Below are 20,166 nucleotides of genomic sequence, written 5' to 3' on the forward strand. Positions count from 1 at the left end.
TTATACTAATGAGGAAAACAGAGTTAAAGACAGGTTAAGAACTCATCTCAAGTCATAATATCAAATGTTGCATACGTTGTAGGATGCCTACCCCAGGACACACTTTACTCTCTATTAACAAAACCTCATTTCTGTCAGGCAATTGCCTTTATTTTACTGCTATTTGCCTTAGAAAAAATGGCCCAAATCCTAGCCTTAAGGATTTCTCCTTTGTTTAACATTGCAAGCACAGTACTGCTATTGACCTATTTAGAAACTGCTTGACCTCTAGCCAGGTGTGGTGTTGCATGCCTGTCATTCCAGTACACAGCAGCCTGAGACAGGAGAATTGCAGATTCAAGAACAACCTCAGCTAGTAGTGAAACTATCTTCAATCTAAGGAGACCCTGTTGCAAAACAAGAATATAAAAAATAGGACTTGGGGTATAGCTCAGAGATAAAATGTTCCTGGATTCAGTTTTTAGTACAAAAAGTTGGTAGCAAGGGAAGGAAGGAAGGGAGAGAAAGAGGGAGTGGTTAGCCTCTGATCACAATTTCAGTTGTTGAAACATGAGGCATGGCAGACATTATACAACAATGAGATGATCTAGCCTAAGAATAAGGCTGACAAACTAGAATGCCCTAGGCTATTGATTACAGCTTTCATCTGGTAAATCAAGCAATTGTTAACTTGCCAAAAGGTTTTCTGTTTTGTAGGCTAATATATTTTCTTTACTATTTCCAGTCATTTTGAGCTGGTGTTGTTGTTGTTGTCGTCATTGTTGTTATTGTAGTGAAAAATCAAGTGATGCAGTTAACAGGGCATTTTTGTCTGTGATACTGGGATGGAACCTGTACCAGTATTGGGAAAGGCTTAGGAAGATTTGAGAAAGCTCTGAATATTAATAGATATATTTCAGAAATAATTGTGTCAAAATGGCAGACCTGGGGAGAGAAAGGCTTGGCTTTGGTCAGGAAGCAAACTGCTATTGAAACTTAGATTGACTTAGCTAAAAGTAATTAGCAAGTCAATAGGAGAGGGGAACTAGGCCTTTCTCTAAAGACAGATCTACATGATTAGATAAGCTAGCTAGGATGGGAGGAGGGGTCGACCTTCCGTGAAAGGAGACACCTTGCCACACCTTGCTGGGGGAGGCACCTTATAGGGATGTTTAGTATGTCAGAATTATGTAAACAAGATGGAGGTCATGGGTATAAAAATTCTGGTCCACATGCTGTATCATTGGGTGATGAATTGGCTCGGATCACCCCCCCCCATGCCATTCTGGAATGGGGCTGTAACTATCTTCTGTATTCCTATCTTTTTAATAAACTTCTTTAAATCATCAGCAAGTGACCGAGCTATGTATACTTATCCTTAGCTCAGGACAAGAACCCACGGTTTTTCTGTTTTTACTTGTTTTGGGTTTTGTGGTTTGAGGGAAATTGTGTCCGGGGTTCTAACAGGGGTTCTCGGGGACAGTTACCCAAAACTGTAACATTTCCAATTGTAACATATGCCACCGTAACATATTTGGCACCCACGTGGGGCTGACTTTGTTTCAGGTAATCCCACTATGTCACTCTGTGGCATGGTGCTTTACTCTAAGCTCTAGCTTTCCCTCTTTCTAAGGGCACCAAAACTATAACAGAACCCAGGGTCATTCTACCTCCGAGCTATAACCCCAACCCTATTTTTTTAGCCTTTTTATTTTTTGGAACAGGATCTCGCTGAGTTGCGAAGGGCCTCAAAGTAGCTCAGACGAACCTTGATTTTCCAGTCTCTGCCTTTAATTGTGGGAACAAAAGCTAGATTTCAGTGGATGTAAGTGTAAATAGAAATTGAGGATTCAGAGAAACAAGTGCTGACTAAACTTTTCAGATTCTCACCTATGTCAGATAAAAACAGAGAGCTAAGATAACCAGTTAGATGCAGAAAGTTATTAATCTTAAAAATATGCTGGGTGTGGTGGCGCACACTTGTAAACCCTGCGCTTGGGAGATGGGAGGCAGAAAAAGGAAGATTGCGCAGGTTCCAAGTCAGCCTTGCTGGCTTAAGAGACCCTGTTTCCAAATAAAAATATAAAATAGCTCTGGGAGTATATCCCAGAGGTAGAAGGGTTCCATCCCCAGTAAAACATATATATATATATCAATCCCTTTGAAGAATCTAGACACTTGAAATGCTGTATAGTTACATGGTCAAATTCCAGGGTTTGGATAAAAACATAGCTAAGATTGTTATATGACTTTGCAAATGGCAACTATTTAAACCTCAGTTTCCAAACTGTAACATTTGGATACCAATGGAACCTATATGCTGCTATAAAGTGAAATGAAGCTTGAAACATAGTAATTAACAAGAGAAACTATTCAATAATTGGTGACTATTACCATCATCACTACTAATATTATTAAGTTCTCTTGACAGGAGAATAAAATGATTAGCATTAGATCAGATTACACCAAGGCCCAATTATCCAAATTACAGAACTCAGGGAGACAGTAACATGAAATTTAGGAAGTAGGCTACAAGCCTCTGTAGCAGAAAAACAATGAGACGAACTAAAGCAGCTACCTCTCCAACATATCTTGTGAATATTGGCATTATCATCACCATTTATAGACAGCTTACACAAGGCCACCAGGAGTTTCCAAACCAGGTCGGTGTGGGACAGTTAGGCTCCCCATTTGTGTCCTTCGCAAGAATGGACGGAAATTGTCTTAACTATGTATACTTTTCTTTTTTTTTTGTTTACACTATTAGAGATTGAACCCAGGAGCATTCTACCTCTGAGCTACAACTCCAGACCCATTTTTTATTATTTATTTTGAAACAGGGTCTCACTAAGTTGCAGAGTACTTCGCTAAGTAGCTGAGGCTGTCCACGAAAAGAGATGCTCCTGTCTCAGCTTCCCAAGTACTAGGATTATAAGCATGAACCACCATGACCAGCTCTATGTGTACTTTTCTAAGTCTTCAATGTCCTTTCTTTAACAATGCCCACATTTAAGCCACATATAATCTACAAATCTACCTTCTCTAGAGAGAAGGTTGATATAGATGGAAATGGAACTATATACTTTATATATGGACTCAGTACCACAAGGCAGCTCTTGACACTTGACCTCTGACACCAAGGAAACATAAAAAATTCCTTACTTATGCCTCTGTGGATACAGATGATGAGACCTAGTGGTGCTGTTACACCGGAATGAAACATAGGTTAAAAATGTGAGACAAATGGCAGGATTTACTGAGGTTTTAGGACCTTTTTTAAAAATAATATGTCCTGAAATTCTGCCCTCAACTAGTACTCTAAGGAGAGCAAGAGTTAGGGAGCAAAATCCAAGGAGGATTCCACCATCATATTTTGGTGGAATCTATATATAGTAGGTATTCAATAATATTTGTGGGGTAAATGAGTAAAGGTATTGGGTATTTTCTAAGCTATTGGTTTTGTAAAACTATAAACCTCAGTGCCCATATTATTTTTCTACTATAAAAATAAGATAAAGACGTAGGGGAAAGGGGGAGAGGCATTCCAAGCAGAAGAAAATACGTATACAAGTTATGGAAATAAGAGAGAGTGCAATGTTTCTGGGGAAGTGGAATATAGCTAGATGGATAGTACACTAAAGTACAAAGAAGGCTGATGGATGTGGTGATGCATGCCTATAATCCCAGTATGTCAGAGGCTGGAATAGAAGATCAAGGATCACAGATTTAAGGCCATCCTCAGCAACTTAAAAAAAAACTGTTTCAAATTTATAGGGCTGGGGTGTATCTCATAAAGAAAATGCCACCCCCACCCCAGTTTAATCCTCAGTACCAAAATTTTAAAAAAATCAAGAGATGGTTAGCATGATAGGAAGTAATGAAGAAGGGCCAGTAAAACTTGACTAATTACAGTTAGAATATACATTAGGTAAAGAAAAAAGAAAGTGAATTCTAGGGGTACACATAGATATCTTGCTATGTGACTTAGTGAAAAAAACAGGTTTTGAAAAAAAGGCAATAAAATGGTCGATATTTTCTCTTTAGTTAACTAAAAGTAGAGGGGTGGAGTTGGGGGTATATCTCAGCGGTAGAGTACTTGCTTAGCATATGAGGCTATGGGTTCAATCTCTAGTAGAAAAAGAGAACTAGGAGTCAACTTTCTTTCTACTATTTCTTATCTCTATGATTCTAATCACTGAACTACCCTGAGAGTCATTTTTAGTGCCAAATAAGTAAGTATACCAATACAGTAGAACTGTAGATAATCTCAAGATTAGCCCCATTTATTAAGCTCCTGTTGTAATAACAATTTTAACAATAAAAAGATAACAATGAGTGATAGTAAAGTTTTCTACTAGGTTCTTTACACATATTTTTCATTTTAAGAGCAACATTTAAATTTTGAAACAATAAAACATTGTCATTGGCACAATAATGCTATTTGGAGTCACAATATGGGAAAGAGGAAAAAAAGCATGGATGCCATTCATAGCATGAATGAGCTTTACAAAATCATTTTGGGGCATCTCTGTATTTTATGTAAGGTCTCTGAGAAGCAACTATATCTTCTATCCAAATATTTGACCCCTGATAGCTATTGCCCTGCTCTACTCCCCCATTCTCCCACAAGCAATATCTCCTAATTGTATAATTTTCAAAATAACAATTTAACATTGTCTCTAATTTTTATTTGTATCCACACACAAAAATACTTTCTACAGTTGAAGATATACTTCCTCAAGATTCACATTCCATTATAAAAGCAGGAGAAAACTATGAATATTTCCCTACCTCTCAAATGTTTAAAGATATATTTTGCTCTTTAAGCACCCCAAAATTATATTCCAGATAAAATTTGGTCTATAAAAAAAAGGGAACCTCCCGTGATTATGCACAATTCTAATCTCAGTACTTGGAAGGCTGAGACAGGAGGATCACAGTTTTGAGGCCGCTACATGGTAACTGAGTGCAGCCTTGTTTCCAAATAAATAATAAAGTAGGGCTAGGGGTATAGTTCAAAAGTAGAAAGCCCCTGGGTTCAACCCTCAGTATCACAAAATGAGGTAAAATATTTGATAGGAGAAACAAGCTTTAGTGATCTACTGTACAGAATAGTAGCTATGATAAATAATAATTCATTGTATATTTCAAACTCTCTAAAAGTATATTTTAAATGTTTTCACTGTAATCCCAGTACTTGGGAGACTGAGACAGGAGGAACACATGTTTGAGGCTAGCACATCGTAACTTAGTGCGATCATGTTTACAAATAAAAAAATTTAAAAAAGCTGGGCTTGGTGGCACACGCTTGTAATCTTAGCATTCAGGAGACGAGACAGGAGGATGGCGGTTCGTGACCAACCTCAGCTACTTAGTGAGGCCCTTTGCAACTCAGTGAGACCCTGTTTTGAAATAAAGAATAAAAAGTAAGGCTGGGGATTTAGCTCAGAGGTTGAATTACCCTGGGTTCCATCCCTACTATCCCTAGTACCACAATAAATAAATAAATTAATTAATTAATTTAATTAAATAAGGCTGGGGGTGTAGCTCAGAGGTAGAAAGCCCCTAGCATCAATCCTAAGTATCATAAAAAGAAAAAAAGAAACGATAAAGGGGCAGGAGAGGAAACTGTGGAACATAAATACATAAGGCATAGTTAGTTTTAGCATTATAGATATCTGTATAATTGAATCATAGGTCTATCATAGGCAAATAAGATAACTTCTCTGCTGAGATAGTGAGAAAGATATACAAAGTAATTAGTATAACACAAATGCATTTGATGTAGTATTCACATTTCATAAAAAGGTATAAAGTGCTTATAATTTCATAATATAATGGTTACTGTTAATAAACATATTTTAACAACATATTTGATGCTCAGACAGTACAAAAATCCTAAAAGTGATATATAAATGACCAAGATTTGCAAATGTCAGTCAGTCTTATTGTGTACAAAGAACTATGTTAGTTATTGGATGAAGAACAGAAAAAACTAATCCATGATCTGGCCCTCTAATAACTTTCAGCAGCCTACACAGGTCCCAGTAACAAACTCAAAAGCCACACATATGATATTTATATAAAATAAGTTTTACTATACTAAATTGGTATTTATAATGGAGAGGTGTCTTAGAGTCACTAGCAATTGTTATTTCAATAAACATTTAATGATGCCGAACAAGTTCCAGGTCTTGTTCTGAATGATGCATATGAAAAAAAAAAACAATGAAATTTAATCCTTGTCATCAAGAATCTTAGGGATGAGAGAGGGGCAGACATATGAATATAAAAGTTTAAGGTCAGAAAGTGCTGAATTAGAAGTCATGGTAGGTACTAGTGAGAAATCAAAGAACACAAAGAAAGAGGAGTCCAGAAAAAAAAATTCCGAGTTGGTGTGCCCACAGAAGTAATACAAAACCCAACATAAATAACTCCTTGAGAGAGAGTAAAAATTCTTACCTGTACTTTACAATTCCATTAATCATTGGATTTACATCCTTGATTCTGTTGATATAAGCCTGAACAACATCTATACATTTCACCTGCAAAATACAATAATTTAGGTAAAATTTATCTATTCAATAAGTATTTACTGAAAGCCTCCTATGTAGATTAATCATTTTTTCTTTAAGACACCTTCAGTGAATTATCCAGTGAAGTCCCCATGAGGCAATATATGAAGTTGACAAGGTAAAGAATATTGATTCTGATGCTAAGAAGTTAAGAATATATCAGCATAAGATTTCAAATAATGAAATGAATAAAAGGCATAAATCCTCTCAAAATAAACAGGAGTTAGAATTCAGAAATATTATGAGTATATACTCTAAAATCAAGTATTTTGTTCCAGTAAATAACCAATATAAAATATATATATATATATATATATATATATATATATATATATATATTTTTTTTTTTTTTTTTTTTTTTGGTGGTGGTACTGGGGTTCCTGGAAGCCCTGCTACCTCTGGGCTACACTCCCAGACCTATTTTTACATTTTTTTTATTTGGAAACAGGGTCTCTTAAGCCAGTGCGCGCAGCTGGCTTCGAACCTGCGCGATCCTCCTGTCTCTGCCTCCCAAGCGCGGGGATTACAAGCATGCGCCACCACGCCCGGCTCAATATAAAATATTTTAATACTCAATATTTATAAAATATAGTAATACTCAAACTTAATCATCTCTGCAAAACTCAAGACTTACTAGTAGAGACATAACAGCATATTAAGATAGAATTTCCAGATAAAATATAGAACACTAAGTTAAATTTAAATTTAAGATGAATAGCAAATAACTTTTTGTTTTGTTTTGTTTTAATTTTTATTGGTACATTGTAGTCATACATCTTAAAAGAATTCCTTAAAAAGAATTAAAACTAAAAAAATAAATGACCCAATCAAGAAATGGACAATTGAAGTAAATAGTTGACAAAACAAGAAATATAAATGGGCAATACATATATGGAAAATGTGGAAAAAATTTTCAAAATTATTAGCAATCAGGAAGATGCAAATCAAAACTAAACTGAGATTCCATCTAACTCCATTCAGAATTATAATCATTAAGCAGCCAAACAACAATAAATGCTGGCAAGGATGTGAGGAAATAGGAACTCCTTTACGCTGTTGGTGGAATTGCAAATTAACATAGCCCTGATGGAGATCAGTGTGGAGATTCCTCAAAAAATTTAGAATGGACCCACTATGTGATCTAGATATACCTCTCCTGAATATCTTTCCAAAGAGACTGAAATCAGAATATTATAGTAATACATGCACATCCATGCTTCTAGCAGAATAATTCTCAATAACTAAATTGTGGAGCCAACTTGTGGAATTCATTGCCAGATGAATGGATTACAAAATTATGGAATATTTACACAATGGAATGCTACTCACTCATAAAGAACAAAATTATGTCATTTGCAAAAAAATAGATGGACCTGGAGTACATTCTTTTAAGATTAGCCAGTCATAGAGAGTGAAGGGTCATATATTTTCTCTTAAATGCAGAAATTAGGTAGTAATCAGGATACAAGAGGGAACTTAGAAAATGGAGGAAAAAACCCAGTGGAATAGAGGGGCTATCTAAGGGAGGACAGGATGAAAAATTAATAAAGGAAACGCTTCCACTGATATATGCACTTATATGAGAATACCAATGCCAACCATCAATATCTTAAATGAGGAATAAAAGGGAGTGGAGAGGGAGGTAGGGGAAAGCTCACCAAGTGCTGTGTGCAAGTATGTCACTATTTCTCTGAACTACATTATGATGTGAGACTACACTGCAGCAATAAAAGTATAAAAATAATTTAGACAACTCTAAATAAAACTATATTCTTTCAGGAAAAATTAAGAGCATTAGCTGGGCACAGTGGCACTGGCCTGTAATCCCAGTACTTGGGAGGCAGATGAAGAAGGATCATAGGTTCAAGGCCAATCAGCAGCAACATAATGATACTCTATATCAGAATAAAAAATAGAAAAGGCTGTATGTGTAGAATGCCACAGAATTCACTCTTCACTACCATAAAAAGGAGAGACTATTGATATTGTTATTAATTATATAAAAAGTGAATAGTAATTTTCTAAATTTCTTAAGTAATAATTTCATTTATTATAAATAGCATGAGCACACATGGTTCAAAAATGTAAAAATAAAAATTCATTCAATATATTTTAATTTGCTATAGTCATTCTTTTATAAAATAAAATACCAGCACTTATTCTCCTTAACTGTAGCTTTGTACCTATTGAAAAACTTCTCCCTATTCCACCCTCTACTCTTATACTGTGCCTCATAAATGCATACAAGTATTGAATTAATTATAAATAAAAATTTAAAAAACATACAATGAATATTTTATTTCTACCTCTGAATCCTAACACTTTCCAGAATCAACTACTGTTATTAGTTTTTGTGTATCTTTCTAGAGACATATAGATGAATACATAATATATACCAAGAAAATAGAGACAGAAACAACAATGTTTTTTATACAAGTGATAGTATATCAAAATTATTTGGCTCTTTATTTTTCCATTCAAAATACTTCTGGGAGCCAGGTGTGGTGGCAAATGCCTATAATCCAGTACTTGGGAGGGTGAGACAGGAGGATCACAAGTTCACACAGCTAATCTTAGCAATTTAGCAAGGCCCTTCACAACGTAGTGATACTGTTTCAAAATAAAAAATAAAATAGGGTAGCTCAGAGGTAGAATGCCCGTGGGTTCAAACCCCAGCACCACACACACACACACACACACACACACACACACACACACATATCCATACATATCTGGGAACTCATTTCATTTCTTGTACATAAAAGCCATCTTATTATTTTATTTGCTGTATAATATTAAATATGTAGGCATTCTATAACTTATTTAATTGGGAACATTATTTGCTCTTATAAACATTCACTTTTACGACATATAAATCTCTCTCTCTCTCACTCTCTCTCTCTCTCTCTCTCTCTCTATATATATATATATATATATATCCATTAGGTAATATGAAAATCATAAAAACCTCATCAACATCAACTTTGGAATCATCAACAAAATCAAAATTTCAAATGTGCAAAGACAATGACCAGGCTATGGATGATGGTCATCATGTTAAATTAACATGCTTTCATAGAGCCTACTCTTGGAAACCACCTGAGGTTTTGGAGGCTCAGATAAAATAGTGGCAGTCTGAATTCTGAGTAATGAAAAAAGTGATTTATTGAGATCCAAAAACAAGCATAAAGACAATTGTCACTGACTTACAGGGAACTGACTGTTCAGAGCTAGTCATCAGAAAACAGTACTCTTTTATGAAGTGACAAAGGAATCAGATTAACCTAGTTCTATCACTTCCTAACTACTTGGCATAAGTTACTGGATATTTTTAATTTTACTTTTACTTTCCTCATCTATAAGGTGATGATAATGATACCTATTTCAAAATATTGTTATGAGGATTTAATTTACAAAATCTAAGTAAAAAATTTCTTTATTGAGTAGGACACAGTAGGTGCTTAATAAAATTTTATTGTTTTCCAATAAGAACATTTCTATGTAGAAGGGACCAATGGAGAATAAAACAAATATGACTTTTATCATTTTTTACTTCTCCCACTCAGAATATTTTTATATATCTAAAGTATATGTACATAATCTACTTTCATGAGCACACGTGATAATAAATAAGTTGCTGTCTATATAGAGCTATTGTACCAGCCATTACTTTAGGTGTTTTACAAACATGAACTTATTTTTTCCTCATACCAATCCTATAAAATAGATAACTAGGACATTTACTCATGAGATAAAGTAAGTATGCCTCATGGGGAGATTCAAGAGCTACTTATTGTCTACAATCAATACATTTTAAGGTCCTAATATGTGAAAATATATTTCTCATGCTGCAAAAATAGTTAATTCAAAATGTATCAAAGACATTGAATTTAGAAACTTTGCAATTTCTAGAAAACACAGAGCCAACACTCCAACATATAAGCACTGGCAGAGATTTTCCCAATAATACCCCTAAAGCTCAGAAAATACAATCAATAATCAATAAATAGGATAGCACCAAGTTAAAAATCTGCGCAGCAAAGGAAACCATCAAAAACATGAAGAATGAAGAAGAACAAAATTAGATAAGGCAACCTAACTGAGGAGGGTGGGAGAGGGGAAGAGGGAAATTCCTTAAAGTACATGATGTACCTTCACAGATATCAAAGCCAATCACTTAGCCAAACTTAAGAAGGAGAGAAGGGGGAGGGAATGGGGTGGGAACTGGGGAAGGGCTGAGTGATGTGTGCATGTTTGCCTCTACCATCTTGTACCCCATAAAGATTTATGACTACAATGCACCAATTTAAAAAATTTAAAAACATGAAAAATGAACCTACAGAATGGGAGAAAATCTTTGCCAGCTACTCCTCTGACAGAGGACTAATATCCAGATTATATAAAGAAGTAAAACACTTATCACCAAAAGAAAAATCTCACAAATAATCTATTCAATAAACAGGCAGTGTAACTAACTAGATATTTCTCAAAAGAAAAAATACAAATGGCCAAAAATTTATGAAAAATGCTCAAGATCCTTAACAGTCAGGAAAATGCAAATCAAAATACACTGAGATTCTTTTGATCTCATTATAATGAGATAGTGGGGACAGAGTATGGGATATGGGATAAAGCATAATATATCATTGAAAGGTAATTAGGAGTATAAAAACATTTTTTCATAGTTTGGGAGTAAATACTCTTAATACTCAGAAGGTATTTACTGCCTACCTAGACTTTGTTCGTATTCTAGGTACTGGCAATAAAACAAATGAATCAATAGAGTGACGAAAACAAGAGGTGAATAAATAAAGAATATTACACTGTGGCCCAAGATCTCTAGGGAATGCACCATTCATATGACAAAGAGATGGATAGTCCCGTCAGCACAACTTTAGAGAGAATAGCTGCCTGAGTGGTTTCAATCTTTGATTTAAAAATCTCCACCAAATTTGTGTATTTGTTTAAATAATTTTACCCAAATTTCTTTGTGTAGATATTACCCTTGTAACCGTATCTGTGAGACAGACTATGTTTAACGTTTCAACTCGATATTTGACACGTATTATGCATAAATAAATGGTAGTCACAGCAATTGCTGTTTTAGATCAGGTACCACTGTTCTTTTAAATTGAAAGAAAATCCCTTGGACAGAAAGGAGCAAATAGATCTGCAGGGAGAGGGGGGAGGAGTTCCATAGCTAAGAAAAATCGGTCCTGGTTATACTACAACAATTATTACACACAAACAAAGAAAATGGGCAAAAAGATCTCAAAGAATGCGCCCCCCAAAAAAATCTAAGCAGTTCCTATGACAAATGCCCTAGGTATAAATATACATACTACAACTCCCAGAAGTCTCCTTTTATCCCCCATTGAAAGCCTCTCCTATGTCACCCTGGTAGAGGGTAGAAAGGAAATTGATTTCCAAAAAACAGATCACATTACCATTACCACTACCACTGCTAAACTTCCTGGAGTCACCAACTAAAGTATCTAAACCCTCCACCCTTTCCCGATCCAGTTCACAGCGCATCTCTCACCTTCCTCTGTCTAATTAGCTTGGCCAGCTGTACCCCCGAAAGCAGCAGCAATGGTTCAGTCACCGGCTGGGTGGTCGTTGAGTTAAATTTGGGGCCACCAAAGGCTCGAGCAGCTCTGCCAACAAGGTCGATGAGAAAACCCGCCGCTTGCAAGAGCAGCAACTGGACTCGGGCGGCGAATGGAAGTGCCATGAGGCCTGGATTCCTCAGGGTCCTAGTGCTTCAGGTTTCCTGTGCTCCGCACAGAGGAAGAAGAAAAAAAGTAAGCAAAGAGGTGTTTCCGAATCCTTTGGTTTGCTAGTCCCGTACCCACAATTCCTCAGGAGCTTGTTTGCCATCACCTGTTGGGCTCCTGGCCAGAGATAGGGGTGGAGCTGAAGCCTCTCGAGCAGTTGTCTGAGAATGCAACTTGTGGTTAGTGCTGGCTGGCTTAACCCAACCCAGCAAGTAAGTTGTAAAAAAGATCACTGGCTTTGGAGTTCCCCAACTCTGTAACTGTGGGGCTCTGGCCAATTTATACTATATCTTGTATTCACCTTGTATTCAGTTTGCTTATATGAAACATGGGAATAGTTACTTTAATATCAAAGAGTTATGATAAACACTAGTAAATAAATCACAACACTTAACCACATATCAAAGCAAAGGTATAAGTGGCTGTCATAACTTATTTCATCTGTATCTGTGAAAAAGTGTTGTAAGTTTATATTTATATATAAATATTCAGTATGCTCATAAAGGAACTAAATTACAAACATATATATGCATATTACTTAATCCTTGTAAGATCATCACTAGATAGTCCAGATGAATATCAACTCTCCAGTCCATATATTTCTTCTAAACTCCATGTACTTGAAATTCAGTATCTCTTTGATATCTTCAGGTGAAGATCTCATAGATTCTTCAAACTCCAAATATGCAAAACTTATCTATTTTCTCCCCAAATTTGTTACTCCTCCAGGTTCACATTTTCATCTACCCAGTCAGACATGTAAAAAGTCTGAGAATCTAGCCGGGTATCATGCCCCATGTCTGTAATCCTAGTATTTGAGGCTGAGACAGGAAGGTCCTATTCAAGGACAGCCTCAGCAACTTCGTGAGACTCTGTTTCAAAATAAAAAATAAAACAAGGCTGGAGTATAGCTTAGTGCTAGAATTCATCTGGCTTCAATCCCCCATACCACAAAAGAAAAAAAAAATCCAGGCAACGCCCTTCCCTTCTAACTCAGCTTTGTTCTTACTGACATTTACATGAACTTCTACAAATAATCTGATCAATCTGCCTTTATGATAATATACAAATTCCACCCTGTTACTCCCTTGCCAAAGACTCTGCAATGGTTCCTCATTGTCTTCAGTTCAAGTCACATTTATTTTGGCATTCAAAGGTCTCATGATTTGTGTCTAAAAACTCTATACCTTATCTTTAATCCTTTACATCCTTCACAAGCTATGCTCCTGCCAAACTCAACTGACAGGCCTTTTTCCCTTCCCTGTCTTTCCATATGCTTTCCCAACTTCTGGTTCAGAAAAAATGCCTCTTCCTCCAACAAGTTTTCTCTGAACTCTCAACTGGGTTGCCCTACACTCCACAGACTGACAATATACTAATACTTATAACCGTCTATTTATATGTTAAGGTTTGTATCTATTTGCCATCTAAATGTGAACTACTTGAAGATTATCATCATTTTAATTTCTCATTGTATTGCCAGGACCCAACATAGGCCTTGGCATGCAGTTAACATTACTTTGTAGTTTAAAGGTATAAGCTTATGAAAGAATGAGTGTTAAAGAGAAGGCTTGAGCTTGACAGTTAAGGCCTTGGGCAGGTGAAATGAAAAAGTCATGCTAGCTATTGGCTTTTTGCCTGCAAAATTCAGGTGGACACAGAAGGTGTCATCACAGTGTTTCTATTCTAATTCAGAGCACCTGATAGAATATAGGTTAATCATGATAGACACATCTGGCAGATCCAGTGAAATAGGTGATGAAGTAAGGTGTCATAAAGTAGACTGCACTAGTCTCAAGAAGAGTCTCTAGCTGAATGAATTTTCTATAGAATAAAGAACTGTCAAAGAGAAAGTCTTTCCTTTGCCTAGCTTGTTACTGTATCTTAATTACAAATGACCAGTATATGATTCTACAGTACAAAGAATGTTCACTGATTAAGCACTGAACAAACAGATTTGAATTAAAATCCTAGTCCTACCACTTGTATTTTGACATTGTACAAATCACTTAATATCTCTGAGTGTGTTTACTTATCTCTAAAGTACAATTAAGTTACCTCATGGTATTAAGAAGACTAAATCAGATCATTTATTTTTTTCTAATAATATCCTAGAACATGGTGCTTTATAATCACAAGTAGTGAGCAAAGAAATACACACACTCTGAGTAAAAGGGGAAACAATTTGAAAGAAATTATGTTTTGCCTTGAAAGAAAGAGAAAGAAAAATTCTATGTAATACTACATATGTGAGTGATCTCTCCCTATTAAAGTCAAGGTGGATTTACATAATTTCACTTTCCAATTAGCAATCAATGATAGAGACTTAGGAGCTATTCTTGAGTCATTTCTAAACCTTACTTATCATCAGAGATCTATTTCTAGTGTACCTGCAATCTGTTCTTCATTCGCATTCCTATGACTACTATCTGAATTACATATTGGGATTCCTAACCAATGTCATGTTTCTGTCTATCCTCTATCAAAATCATTCATTACGTTCAAATTCTATTTTTCCAGTAATTTATGCTACTACTTATACTATTCATATATACTTGTCTTTTTTCAGGCCCTTATAAAACTGGGTATTACATTCTCTACCAATTTCATAGATAAAATATTGATTTTCCATATTGTTTAAATTTATATTTAGTTTATTTACTGTGATAAAGAACACATTTTTATATGATTACAGGTCATTACTATATGTTTTATTTTGAATTGCCTGTTCTTACCCACTGCTCATTTTTCTACTTGATTTTCATAATTTTTAAAACCAATTTGTAAGACTTATTAACATATAAGTTGATAACATTGTCCCTAGTTGTTTTAAGTATCACCAAAATTTATGTTTAAAAATAAGGAGGTAGTGAGGAAGCTCACCAAGTGCTGAACTACACTCTGAACTACATTATGTGAGACTACAGTGCATCAATAAAGAATATAAAAAACAAATCAAAACAGAATCGTCCCTCCCAAGCTGCAGAAAAGCATTCCATCTTTTTGGAGATAAAAAAGTAATAAAAGTCTGGAAAGCTTGTCATTTCTCCAAGTCTATTTATGTTCCTAACTTCTTCGTGTATTTTAATTGTTGATGTATGTCTCTATCACTCCAAACTTCATTATTATTATATATGTGTATAATGTAATAATAAAAAAGAAAAAATCATTATTACTGGAAATATTTTTGTACTTGTCAATTTAAGTGTGGATTTTGCTGATTATCTCCTTGCTCAAAGTTACAAATATACATATGAAAAAATGACAACTACATTAAAAGCAAATTTGAGAGAAATTATAATTAAATTGACTTTGCCTGAAAAAAGTAGCAGAAAAAAGATGGGTTAGGAAAGATCAGTCAACAGGCACTAATTTAAAGTTATCAGATAGGAGTAAGAAGTTCTTGTGTACTATTGTACAGTAGGGTAAGTATAAATAACAATAATATACTATGTATTTCAAAAAGCTAGAATACAGGATTTTACATGTTTACACCATAAAGAAATTATAAATATCTGTGTAGAGAACTACACTATACTATACTAAACTATACTAAAATATAGTTTAACCTAACTTAAATATTACACAAGGTATATATGTATTAAGACATTACCATGGTACCCCATTTATATGTACAATTTTATGTTTGTATGTATCAGTTAAAAGTAATTAATAAAAAAGTAAAAATAAGAGCGGAACATGGTGGCACATGCTTGTAATCCCAGCATTTGAGAGGCTGAGACAGGAGGGTCACGGTTCACAGACAGCATCAGCTATTACTTAGTGAGGCCCTTTGCAACTCAGTGAGACCCTGTTTCAAAATAAATAATAAAAAATAGGGCTGGAGATGTAGTTCAGAGGTAGAATGCCCCTGGGTTCCATCCTCAGTACCGTAAAAAAACAGCATTTAAATTGTTTATTTAAATAACGCTGGGCGTGGTGGCGAACGCTTGTAATCCCCGTGCTTGGGAGGCAGAGAGAGGAGGATCATGCAGGTTCCAAGCCAGCCTCGCTGGCTTAAAAGACCCTGTTTCCACGAGAACTAACGACAGAGTATATGCCCTCTTGCACATATTCACAGATCACTTAACCCACTACCACCCACAAAAATACACCTTAGATTAATAAGAAAATATATTTCCATAATCAATAAACCTATATTCATAATAAAAATATTAACATTTACCCATAGAGGCACATGTACACATTCACAAATATTGAAAACAAATTTTTCTTGCTTTCCCTTTCCAAATATTACCTAATAGAGAAACAAACATATATGTCACTAAGCATAAACATGTGGATGAGTTAGGCAAATAGGTGTGTGGCTCAATAAGTAGTAACTAAGCAAACAAATATAAAATGATAGATTTTTTTTACTAAACATTCCCTACCAAGAAAGCTTCTTATTTTTCATATTATTTTATTAACTTTTTATTTTGACATAATTACAGATTCACATGTAGTTGTAAGGTCAGTGTGCTGTAAGTTCCCTCCTTAGCTGGCCGCTCCACTGCATCTGGGATATGGAATGGAGTTCTTACCTATTCAGGAGCAAGTTGTTTCCAGATTTGTAATTGCTGTAATCACCAAAATTATATCCCTCGCCCCCCCCCCCCAGGAGTCCCCAACAGTGTGCTGTGGTGAGGTGTTCAGGGTTTGTCAGTTCATTTCCCTGCCCTCACTGGGCTTGGGATAAGTGAAAAAGATGTTACTGCTTTCCATCAGGCCTGAATCCCAAACAGCTCCCAATCACTATCTGCTTTTCTTTTTATTCCAAAAGTCAGATTGTCATTTTTAAATGTGTGCTTGCTTTGTTGCAAAAAGAGGAAGGCACGAAGAAGAAAATAAAAAAGGGAAAAAAGAGAAAAAAAGAACTCTCAAAGGATTCCTTGTTTGCTTCTGGCTGTAGGCATTTCTTCATGATGGGTGCTGTTTCCCTCTGGATGAAACTCCCTCTATAGCTCCAGTACACTCTCTGGCCAGGCCTGATATGTCTTTTTTTGATAAAGATCTCTATTCAGATTGCAAGTATGTTGAACAGCTTCTTTTTTCTAAGCTTGTTGGCTTGTTATCTTTTGTCCTTCCCCTCCCCCCACTGAGCCACTGCAAACCTGCTGCTCCCTCATATATGCTGCTACAGATTGTTCTTTTATTGATTATTTTATTATCCTAGAAATCAGCATTTTTGGTTTTCAACTGGTTGCTATTACCAAACTTTTCACTAGCTTTCCCAAAGATCTTCCTACTGCAGTTTGGTAGTACAGGAATGTTGTTTTATTTCTATCTCAGAAAGTTACTACATTGCTATGGGTTTCTTTAATCCACCAACCCAGAGTATAGCTTAATGAGTTTCTGGAAGGTGGTGGAAATTCTAGGAGGTGGAGCCAAGATGAAAGAATTAGGTCATCAGGGGCATGACCTAAAGGGTATATTTTGTCATTGCTCCCCCCTTGCTATTTTTCTATTTGCTTCCTAGCCAACCATGAAGTGGGCAACTTTGCTCTACTACACCCTTCCTTCCATGATGCTCTGAATTACCACAGACTAAGATGACCATGGCCTGAAATGTTTGAAACTGTGAGCTAGAATGAACCTTTCACCCTTTAAGTTGATTTTCTCAATTGCCATAGTGATATGAAGCTGAATAACAAATTATTCTAATAGACAATATCAAAAAACTTCCCAAACATAGAGAAGGATATAAATATCCAAGCACAGAAAGATCAAAAGCCACCGGTCAAATATGATTTAGCCAAGTCTACTAGCTGGCATCTTATAATCAAGCTCTCGTGTGTGAAATAGAAAAAATTCTCAAGGCTGTAAAATATAAGAAAAAATAAATGTAGGCTCCAATTTGCCTGATCGCTGACTTCTTATCCGTAATTGTACAGACAAAGAAAGAATGGCATGAAAAATTTACAATAGTGAAGAAAAAAACCTGTAAATTGAGAATACTTTATACACTCTTAAAGGTATTCTTTAGAAATGAAGGAAGGATAAAGACTTTCTCAGATAAAAAAAAAAAACTGAGAGAACATATCTTCCCCTGACTTTTTTCACAAAACATGCTAAATGAAGAACACATATGAAGGTTTAAAACTTACTACAAAGAGTAATTATACAAACAAATTCAGAATCCTCTAATATTGTAAATATGGAACATAAATCATTCCTTTATTTAGTATGAAAAAATATAAACTTATTAAATAATAACATTAATGAATTGAGATTAGCAAGTGATTTAAAAATTTTAAATGTGAGGAGAAATGGAGTACAAGTGGATGCTTTTCTTATTTGTATATAGTCAGTTGTTATTTTTGTATGCTTAGTTTTTTTATCATCAAGGTGTAGTTTCTATGTACACAACAAAGGACAAGTATCTTTATATAAAACTTTTAAAACTCAATAGTTGAAGAAAATCTAAATGAAAAATGAATGAAAGACAAAACTTTTATGAAAAGGAATATACAAATTAGATTTATGTATTTGAAACATTAGTTATTAAATAAAAAGCAAATTTAAACAATAATATGTAATTCTACAACTATCAGAATTTTTTTTTCAGTACTGGAGATGGAATCCAGGGGCATCCTATCTCCGAACTACACCCCTAGCCCTATTTGTTATTCTTTATTTTGAAACATGGTCTCACTGAGTTGCAAAGGGCCTCACTAAATACCTGAGGCTGTCCTCGAACTGCAATCCTCCTGTCTCAGCCTCCCAAATGGTGGGATAACAAGCGTATATCACCACGTCCAGCCAGAATTTAGGAAAAATACCAAGTTTTTGTGAACATGTGGAGAAATTGAATCATTCATATATTGCTGTCAGAATATAAAAAGACAGAGTTATTGTGAAAAACTGTTTAGAAGTTTCATAAAAGAATCCATGGTTGCTATTTGGCACTATAGAAAATACTTAAAGAAATAACACAGAAAAAAAAAAGAACAAACTTCGGGAACCAGAGAAGGGACACGCTTCATTAAAAGAGCAACTAAGAAAAAAAAAGACCTACAATGGAATTAAATAGAAGATATAATTTAAAAAGCCTGGAAATAACAAATAACTCTAATAACATTTAATGTAAATGGTGTCAACTCCCCAATTAAAAGACATAAGTTTGCAAAATAGATTAAAAACTATAATCAACTATATGTTCTTTACAGTAAACTCACCTGTTGGCAAATATATTACAGGCTAAAAGTGAAAGGATGGAAAAAGATATTCCAAGCAAATGAAGCATAAATATCTACTTTCATACTGGCGAAAGAGATTTCAAGCCAAAATTGATGAAAATAAACAAAGTGGGTCACTTCATATTGGTAAAAGGAATAAGGTCCAACAGAAAACCTAATCATAGTTTAATGCCACTGACAATAGCTCATCTACTTACATAAAACAAACACATTTTGACATTAGACTCAGACTCCAATAAAATGATACTGGGAGATTTTAATATACCTATCTCAGCAGTAGACAGGTCATCCAGGCAAATGATTAGTGAAGACTCTTCAGATATAAATAATACTATAAATCAAAGGGATCTAACAGACATCTACAAATTATTTCCTCCAATAACAGCTGAGTTCACATTCTTCTCTGCAAAGAAAATTATAGAACATTGAAGAAAGAAATTGAAAAAGCAATTAGAAGATGGAAAGAAATCCCATGTTCTTGAATAGGTAGAAATAAGAATGGTCAACATGACCATATTACCAAAAGCAAGATGTAGATTCAATGCAATACCCACCAAAATAAGAATGACAATTTTCACAGAAGTAATTAAAACAATCCTAAAAGTCATGGGGAAAAAGAAAAGACCCAGAATAGCC

General features: G+C 35.0%; 1 protein-coding gene across 1 annotated transcript in view; it reads right to left on the bottom strand.

Annotated features, from left to right (window-relative positions):
• Window positions 1–12,288, bottom strand: part of FAAH2 (fatty acid amide hydrolase 2) — a gene marked incomplete at both ends in the record, with an annotated part of 63,070 nt that extends 50,782 nt beyond the window's left edge. Inside the window, 2 exons of the mRNA XM_080719121.1 lie at window positions 6,442–6,524; window positions 12,097–12,288. Coding sequence (XP_080575247.1) covers window positions 6,442–6,524; window positions 12,097–12,288 — 275 coding nt within the window. The remainder of the gene's footprint in view (window positions 1–6,441; window positions 6,525–12,096) is intronic.
• Window positions 12,289–20,166: the final 7,878 nt, after the last annotated feature.

Source organism: Muscardinus avellanarius (genome assembly GCF_963383645.1).
Source record: "Muscardinus avellanarius genome assembly, chromosome: X".
Lineage (NCBI taxonomy): Eukaryota > Metazoa > Chordata > Mammalia > Rodentia > Gliridae > Muscardinus > Muscardinus avellanarius.